The 9,646-nt window shown below is 29.6% G+C and overlaps 1 protein-coding gene across 2 annotated transcripts; it reads right to left on the bottom strand.

The window, feature by feature from the left end:
- Nucleotides 1–4,095: 4,095 nt before the first annotated feature.
- On the bottom strand, nt 4,096–9,301 carry LOC145956491 (paired amphipathic helix protein Sin3-like 4). Of its 2 annotated transcripts, XM_083072096.1 has the most exons (7): nt 8,159–9,301; nt 7,220–7,905; nt 6,753–6,877; nt 5,837–5,915; nt 5,373–5,650; nt 5,112–5,266; nt 4,096–4,910 (listed from the first exon to the last, which is right to left on the bottom strand). In XM_083072096.1, the coding sequence occupies exons 2-7, from the start codon at nt 7,497–7,499 to the stop codon at nt 4,763–4,765; spliced, it is 1,065 nt and encodes a 354-aa protein (XP_082928222.1). In that variant the 5' UTR covers nt 7,500–7,905; nt 8,159–9,301; the 3' UTR covers nt 4,096–4,762. The 2 variants fall into 2 exon arrangements, with proteins under 2 accessions (XP_082928222.1, XP_082928223.1); XM_083072097.1 differs by having other exon boundaries at nt 7,220–9,301.
- Nucleotides 9,302–9,646: the final 345 nt, after the last annotated feature.

Genomic DNA, 9,646 nt, shown 5'->3' with positions numbered 1-9,646 from the left:
ACTCGAACAATGAAAAAATTCAATTCGAACTCATTAGGTTGATTTGAGTCGGTTTTGGTTTGTGAGTTACCTGTACCCATTTACACCCCTAATTTAAATAACCAAAATATAATCCTAGGATATTATACACATATTTTAGGTTTTATATTTGAGTTAATCACTTATACAATACCAATATAAAGTTTTTTACACTGACAACCAATTATATCTTTTAATTGTGCCATGTCACTATAAACACATTTACTTTTAACAGTGACATGGCACAATTAAAAGATATAATTAGTTGTTAGTGTAAAAAAAATTTACACTGGCAATGTATAAGTGATTAACTCTTTATATTTAAGTTCTTCAACCATAATATTTTGAGTAAATTATATGGATGACAAAATAATCATTTACTCATGGGTAATGTAAGCATTTGTTCCAACTTTGATAAAAAATATTCAATTTGATATACAGATATGGGTAATATCTAATTTAATAAATTATGTATGAAGATAGGGATGAGTATATATTTATTTTATAATTGTTAGTCTATGTTGGAATTTTTGTTTTTTTTATTTATACTTTTTTGGCAAAATAAAAAATATTTAATTAATTTTTAAACAAATATGAGTATACTCAATATCTGATAAGATTAGAATTAGACACAAGTTTCATATTTGTCAAGTATGACGACATGAATAAGTATAAGATATGAACTTGAGAATGGGATAGTGAAATATGCACCTGTTCTGCCCTACTGTCATCCCTAGTAAATTATGTTATCTTAATAGTAAAGATATAATACTATCCTCCATCTTATTTAAATATAAAATTTAATCTATTTAATTTAAACATCTAAATTATATTCCTTCCTTGAGATATGTAAATATTACATTATTTTTTCTTCATATGTTAAAAATAGAATAAATTATATTTTTATCTTTTAGAGATATAAATATTATATCATCAAACTCCTATTATATTAAAACTAACAAAATAAAAACACTTCATACCTTGTGAGTATTATGCGTGTAAAAATTATAAAACTGTAGAGATGTCGGAATTTATTAAAGAAAAAATCATTTTAAATAAATAAAATCATTGAATTATCCTATATTAAAAGAAAAAGGTGTGCAGTCACTAAAATAAATAAATGATAAAAATATCTTAAAAATATGTATGCAAAATTATTGTATCGCATTTATTTATTGTTATAGATATATAATTTAGAATATTTAAGATAAGATCTTAAAAAATATTTATTATAAATTCTAAAATATACTTTTAATTAAATATATGTTAAAATATTTTTAGTTCATTTCCATTTATTCACTTGACAAAAAATATAATATATAATTAAATTTAAAGAAATTTATTAAAATAATAATAATAAATTATTAGACAAGGTTTCTGACATTTAGGATTTAGGCATCTCACACACTGAGTGTACTTTTTTACGTATGTTCGATCAATCTAATTTTTTGTTTCTCTCTTACTTAGCTTCATCTCTTTGATATGTTCTTCTTCACTTCCACAAATTCATCTCTCTAATATGGTTTGCTTGTGGTTGTGGTGAGAGGTAACACAAACCATGTGATGTTGCCTTGGTTCAAATTCGAGGGTATAACGTCTTTGGAACTTCTTCATCTCTTAGTATCTCAGAATCACACTGGAGTTTCATGTTCACGATTGGAAACACTATTGTTTGTGGTGCATGCTTAAACCTGTTGCAATCCACCCGACAAACTCGCAATCTGTCGAGTTAAAAATCCTGATCGACTGAGTGGCACTACGGTCGGAAACGTTTCCAAAATAGAGTATTCGGTTTTGGTCGGATTATACAACTTTTATATTTTTAATATTTTTAAGTTCTTTAAAATTATACAACTTTTATAACAGTTTTATAAAATAATAAAAAAAATGGAATGAAAATTTAATTTTTAATTAATACTAATATTTTTCATATAGTATATAAATTCCTTTCCACTTTCTTTTCTACTCATCCAAACTGATGAAAAGAAAATTTTTCAATCATTTATTTTTTATTCTATTCTTCCAACCAATACACCTTTTGCACTATGTTTCTCTTTTATTTTCATCTTTCTTATTTTTTTTTCCTTAATTCATTCCTCTCTATTTCACTTGTAATCCAAACAAAGAGTTAGAGAAAAGGAAATAGATTAGTGTGATCTTGTTAGGAGGTGTAATGAAAAAAAAAAAGGAATTCTTAAGCAAGTGGGTGAAAAAGTAATAGAAACACGGAATTTTCTGTGTTTATTTTGTGGGTGAATATTAGGGTTTAGAAACCCTAATATTAGTGTTTATTTTTTATTCTGCGTTTTTTTTTTGCGTATATGTCAGGGTTTCTAGGTTTTTTTTGTTATACTTCATCAGATGTTTCACTTGATTGTATTTTGGGGCTTGTTGGTTGTTACTTCCCCTCGTTTCTGTTAATTTTCCCAAAAAGTTGTTTCTTTTAAATTTTAAAAAGGTTAAATATGTTTTTTGATCCTTTAAAAATTAACTCTATTTAATTTTAATCCTTAAAAAAAGTTTTTTATTTTATTTTTCTAAATTGATATAATATCTATTTTATTTTAATCTTTTCAAACACTGTTAAAAATTTAAAATAAATTATCTCAATATCCAAATCATCATAATTTTTATTGACATAAATTTTTTTAATTTAGAATATTAATTATTTTAAGATTAAGTTAAGATTTATGATAAAAATTAATTTTATATTTAAATTTTTTTACTATTCACTCTCGCATTCAAGCATGAAAGTTCTAAAAATACTATATTTTATTTTATTTTCTTTATTTTGCTTTCACCCTCAGCAAAAAGAAATCAGGGGCCTCTCGATTCTCAAAGACAATAACTTAAAGCTTAAGGAGGGAGAAGAATGAGTGTTATTTAGAGTAATTAGCATGTTGGGAGCTTCGAGAGCCACTTAAGGTGAAACAATGTCATTAAAAATTAAGAATTTGGAGTTTAAAGAGTTGTCGAAGAAGGCATAAAACAAAAAGTTTATGAACAAGATAATGATGGTGGAGAAAAAAAATATTGCTTTGAGTTTGTGAGAAAATTTTATTAAAATTTGATGGGAGACTCTTTATTTAAGTAAAAAAGAAATTATTAAAACCTCCATATTTGTGTTTAAGGATGAATAGTAAACAGTTTTTAATGTAAATTAGTTTTTACTCTAAATCTTAACTTAATCCTAAAATAAATAATATTTTAAATTAAAAAAATTTTATGCGAGTAAAATTAATGATAATTTAGATCTTGAATTGACCTATTTTAACAACAAAGATTAAAAATATTTATGTATCTATCCGAGGGCACATTAGTAAACTTCTCATAATCCGAGAGTCGAAGGAGAGCTCCAAGTCGAAATATAGAAGGGGGAGATACTTGCAAAAGACACTCTTACACTCAAGTCAGAACAAACATGAATATCGATAATAATAAATGAACAGTAACTTTTATCTCAAGATACAAACTACTTGTACTAACATTAATGGACCCAACTCTCAATGGACCTTGCATTAGGGTTGCAAATTAGATAATACGTCGATAATTGGTTTACTCGTCTAATTAACCCTTAATCACTAATTAAGGATGGTTAATTAATTATGAAAGGTCACCCTCATTGGATCCTATCGGTTATAGAGCATGCCAAACGACCGTCAGCCATCAAAGCTGTCGAGATATGCCAAGCGGGATTCATATCACGAGTGTGGTCAACGTGGCATGCTTAGTTTACTCATTCGGCTGCCGACCGTGCCAAATGGTGTAGGGAATCCTAAGGGTGGCCAGGGTATGGTCAAGTGGACCCCTTTCTTTGGCTGTTGAAAGTGTCAAGTGGACTCCTGCTCTTTATGATGCCAAGTGAGTGTGATTGAATGGTCGATCCAACACATTTTCCTTCAACTGTCGAAGGGGTATGGCCGAATTGCCTAACTCGTACAATTTTAAAAAAAAGAATTAAAAATAAATATTTTATAAATTTAGAAAACTAAAATCAATAATATTTTTTTTAAAGATTAAATTCAATTAGAATCAATTTTTTTAGGACTGAAAAAAATATTTAACTCATTTTATAAACTGGTCTCATAGAAAAATCAGTTACGTTCTCTCCAACTGTAGAAGTAGAACAACATAAGAACGATTCTTACTCTTAAGAACCCAATTAACAATCATGCTTCTAAAGATGCTCTTAGAAGCCTTAATATTAAAAGTTAACAAGATCCGAATGTTCAAGCTGTTTTCGACTAGAGAAAAAATTACTCTTCAATTAAAATATACAGTTACAAAAATCATGATAACTACGTAATTTTTTTGACAAAAAACCAACAGCCTAGAAAAAATAATTGTTTTTCCATAACTTGAAAATAAGTTAATGAAATAATAAATCAAGCAAAAACATTCATGACCTTAGTACTCATGCTTTTTTGAACCTACTGGAAGCTACGATAATCAAGTGATTTGTAATAGTTCTCAGCATATACTTCGGCACAAATCTTATTAAAATCTGCACGACACCTTCTCCACTCTTTCCGTTTCTGCTTCAATCTGGTTAAAATGACTGGCAAAACTTGAGATGCATTCTTCCTTGCTGCATCCAGCATATTAAGCCCTTGGTCGCCATATAAACGCTCAATGTACCTAAGATTTTGAGCTAAAAGAAAAGACAAAAACAATCCGATCTTAATATAGAAAAACATCAACAAATATCTGACACAGCAGAACGTGTTTTAGAACATTTCTTTGATCAATTGAAAATCTCATAACCTGTAAAGTGGTGCTCAATGTTAATTGGATTGTCACTTTCAATTATATTGGTGGTGATCTTCTCTATGAGCTCTTTAACTTGCTTAGTTGTTGATTTTGCAATCTCTATCACCATGTCAAGTTCAAACCTGCGTGTCATAGGGTATAATTATATCAGCGACAGCAAGTGCTAGTGATAGAGAGAGCATGTGGAAATAACAGGTAAATTAATTAAGCTACGCCAAAACTAATCAAACTGTGAAGTACAGCAATTATGACTGCATCTAATAAAAGATATATCAATAAGAAAAGTACTTAAAGGGAAAGAAAAATCATTGGTATGCTCAAACCTGTCATCTTCGCATTTAAACAAGATCTTTTCGTATGGATTTATGCTCTTGTGTTTGAAAGAAGAATCCTTAGTTCTTGAATTTACACATATCCAATGATCATTCAATACTTCTGCATCAAATTTTGTTCTCTGGCTAGAAGACGGTGTTTGGAACTGTATGAACATAAACAATACACATGAAACACAATCACCAAGAAAATCCCAGATATTCCCTTAGGAAATAAACAATATGGCAAAAAGATAAGCAAATCAACTATACCTCTTTTGGTAGAAGGTAGTAACTTGGAGTGCCCTGTTCACAGATAGATACATCCAGCTCCATAACAGATTTTGCAGAATAGTTCTTCTTATTGGCATATAGAGACAACTTAGGACCAGAAACATTCTTGTTGACAACTGCACTAGATTTGTCCCATTTTCGGCATTCACCAATCATTTCCTTTACCCGATCATCACTATCATGATGTCGTTCTTTGTCCCAATCTTCCACCTTCAATCGTTTCGGCCCATGTTCTTCATCCCAAGAGGATTCTGAAGCTGATAGATACATACAAAAGTTTTAGTACCAGAAGATGTAGCTGAAAATGTTAATATTTGCCCATGTTACCTAAAAGTAAAATGTGAACATCACCAGAAGACAAAAAGAAGATAAAAACATGTTACATAACTTGAAAAAATAACAAAAAAATATTCAGACAGACAAAATATTGGGTTGAAAATTACCTTTCATCTTCTCACATGGGGTTACACATTCATTAAATCCCTTCATGAGATCTGGGGATTTTTCTAGGAAATCAGTCACCTGGAAGAAGCAACCACACATTAGTTATTGTATATCATGGTTTGTCTTCTAGAAAAAATTTCCTCTCCATAAAAATAAAGAAAATCAAGTCCACCTGTTACTTGATTCAATGGAGTAAATTTCTACTATCTCCAACAGCAGATAATTTTGTGCAAAAAATTATTCAACACTTTCTATGCTACATTCACTATTTGATTTTTAGCCTAGAAGATTTAGAAATGATCTTCATGAAAGGACAAAATACATTAAAATTTGTTATTTCATTTCTAGCTATTTGAATTTTCAAATTCAGTTTCAATTAATCCAAAGCTTAGGAAAGTATAAAGTTGAAGTAATTTAACAAGGCAATGAAAATAGATCCTTGAAGATGGATAAATATGGTTTTTCCCAAAATTTGTTCTTATATAATACTGGACAAATCATGCAGGTAACAGAAAAATTAGAGTGAATAAAGAGTGAAGAACCACAAGTTCTTTGTCATGTAAGTGATTAAAATTGAAAGTTCGTTAAAAAGCCAACGCTCATTTAAGAAACAATATAACTCATTGCTGAATCTTAACATTCACCCCTAATATAGCCGTTATGATTACTTCCTCTTATGAGAGAGATGGACACGTTTAAACATGCATGCATGACCTTATCATGATAAAATTTGCATTAGAGGAGCCATTTTCCACTCTAAAATTGTTACTCCTTTCATGAAACAAGCTCAGTTTTATGCAGCAATTTTTAAGGTCAAAGTTCAATGCCAACCAAATTAAATTTAACCATATAGACATGGAATATGAGAATAAAACCAATAAAGCAGCTAATAAACATTATATGAATAAAACTTACCGACGACTGCAATTTTTGTTGAGTAGTTTTTTCCTTGCTCTGGACATCCACATTCTTAGAAAAGCAATTCTTATGATTTTGTAATTTTTCATTGCCTTTTGCACAGACAAGAAACTCTTCACTACCTGAGATGATCAGATGACAAAATTAAATTAAAAGAAATTGTAAAAGGGAGATAGGGAGTTAAAGGTATACTGTCCAAAAAGGACTTGCAAAATAACGATAGAATGAAGGTTTTTCCTTTAATAAAAATATTGAAAATTAGATAATGACTTATCCAGTGTTGTGCTTTTTTCTCTTTTTCCTTTCATTTATTACTTACATGAAAAAGATACTGAGACATAAATTTATGTTCCAAAGCTAAAACATTGTTTGTCATAAGTTTGTAACATCTGTTGATGGTAAGAAAACATAAAAAATAAAAAATATAAAAAGTAGGTCTGGATCAGAAGTATTGGCACACTTACTTTTCATAGAAGTTTTATGATAACATGTGGATGACATCGGGTCCATGCCAAAAATTTTATCAGCATTACAAAATGGTTCAGCCCTAGGGTCTTCAGCCATACAACTAGAACTGCCTTTCAGTACAAGCCTCTGGATACCATCTTGATAATAAATTCTATTCTCCTTTTCCCCTTCACTCCAATCTCTATCTGATCTATCATCAACACTGTATTGGTGATCATCATATGTAGTTTTTGTAAGCTTTCTCTGGCAAGTAGATGAGAGAAATTTCAGCTTCATGACCAACTATAAATTCAAAGAGACATAAAAATATTGAGATAGATAAACCTTGCGAGCATGCCCTTGTTTCCCTTTTGGCACGGCAGAGCTCCTTTCACGAAACACAGAATTTTGACCATGAACAATATGAATAGAGTCTGTTTTTGAAGTATTAATAGATAAACGAGATAACCCATTAAGAAGATCCACAGAGTTCTGAAGAAGTTCAGTGATCTGGAGATGTCCAATATATAATTAAAATGAATGTCTTGAGCAATTTAAAACTCTCATACAATATCAAGATAACAAAGTCATAAACAGTTCAAACCTCCTTGTAAGCTGTGGTGAGAGTCTTATTGCCGATTCTGAACATCCTCAATACAGCTAGAAACGACTCATAAACATGATCTTGGCCTTGAAATCGTGTCTGCATGAAAAGAACTAATTATTCTCAAAAATTGAAACTGTCCATTCTGTGTTGAACTTCATGAAAGAAAATTTCAACCAAAATGCAAAAGGGGATTGTTGTGATGTGGCAATATGACTGCCAAGAATTCAATAGGTATACACCTAAATAAGCCAGCACAGCACTCAAGTTTTCAATGTGTGCATGGGTGTAGGCTTTTTCTTTTGTGTGGGTGCATGTGCAGCATAAAATACCTCACATTCAAAGTTTTCACCTTAATCATGAGAAGAAATTTTTCAGCTTCTACAAATGCATCAGGCTTCCTTTGTGGAGGTTGTTGATCCTGCAATGGAATTTTGATTTCATATCCCTTTGGCAAGAAGATGTTAAATCCCAAAATTAGATCTCTATGCCCTTTAAACAGCTCCTGCACTTCTTCTATGACTCTAACAATGTTGAATCTACAAATGAACAATAAAATTCATTCATATATATCCATCTCACAATAATATACAACTATAAACTAAAGAACAACATGATCAAACCTTTCAGTTTCAGCAGTGAAATTTTTCATGAGTTCCAAAAATTTGTCATACTTTTCCCTCTCATTTTTAAACGCATCCTTGACTGCGTTGAGATATGCTAAGCCACTATATGTCATTTTTGTTTCGTAGCGGCTCTTCCTTTCACTTATGCTTGGCAACCTGTTTATACCAAAAATTTCATAAAATGTTTATGACATTGGCATTGAAGAAATTTATCAATGATGATCTTTCAATAATGATCAAAAACAAAATCATGAAAACTTAAGTTTAGAGTGAACAATATCATTGTGGAGATGTATATGCAAATACTCTCATAAAAAGAACAAAAACATGAGGGTTTAAACAGAAAGTAGATAATATTTTCTGTAAAATTGTATATGAAATAATCCGATAAGAACAAAAAAAAATATAACCCTCTTTTTCGATAAATGCATCCTCTCAAACAAGAGTACAAAAAATAAGCCTAACACTCCGTTGTGGAGCTGTGGAACGACGAGCGCACGCTTATGCAAACACAGCCAAGGCTGGTTGACGGAGGATATATATCCAGAACTGAAAAACATGTGAACAGAAAAGAAAGAAAAGCATATATTGAAAGGCTTACTCTTTGAGAGAATGAGTGTCGTTGAAACGGTGGACCTTGAGTATGAATGGAGGCGTGTAGTGGTTGAGTGACTGTTGCATGAAGAGCGAAGGCGGGTTAAGAGACGAGTTTACAGTTGACACCGGTCACCTTGCGATCATTGTTATAATATAGTATCAAATTTTTATCTAAAAAAATTATAAAGATAAAAAAAATAAATTGGGTTTTTAAATTATTTTGGTTTAAACTTTTTTACTTTTGAAACAATGAGAGGGAAACTTTTTAAAAAACTAATTTATTCTTTACTTTTATAATTTTAAATTTAAAATATAAATAAAGATATATATTAAATATTATATTAAAAATAATTTATTTATTTTTTAAAATTTCTTAATATTAGAGGCTGACCATGTCCCCTCCAAACTTTTAAGTTTTTATTTTTATTTTTTTAATTTATATAAATTAAAAATTATTTATATTTTCATTATTTGTAATATTTTTACAATATTTTTAAATTATATTTTAAAACTAATTAATCAATTATTAATAATTTTTGGTCATTAAATAAATATAGAACAACACTTTAATTAAAATCATTCTTCATTCATTTTCTACATTCTTTAAATTCATTTAC

Source organism: Cajanus cajan, chromosome 3 (assembly GCF_000230855.2).
Source record: "Cajanus cajan strain Asha chromosome 3, NIPB_CcT2T_4, whole genome shotgun sequence".
Taxonomy (NCBI): domain Eukaryota; kingdom Viridiplantae; phylum Streptophyta; class Magnoliopsida; order Fabales; family Fabaceae; genus Cajanus; species Cajanus cajan.
The sequence above is the reverse complement of the archived record's forward strand: the minus strand, read 5'-3'. Positions and strand labels throughout refer to the sequence as shown.

Coding starts and splice junctions, on each gene's coding strand:
- LOC145956491 (XM_083072097.1), bottom strand. CDS start 7,499: ATGAAGCTGAAATTTCTCTCATCTACTTGCCAGAGAAAGCTTACAAAA. Junction 6,878..7,219: donor TCATAAAACTTCTATGAAAA/GTAAGTGTGCCA, acceptor TGATCATCTCAG/GTAGTGAAGAGTTTCTTGTC. Junction 4,911..5,111: donor TTTAAATGCGAAGATGACAG/GTTTGAGCATAC, acceptor TATGACACGCAG/GTTTGAACTTGACATGGTGA.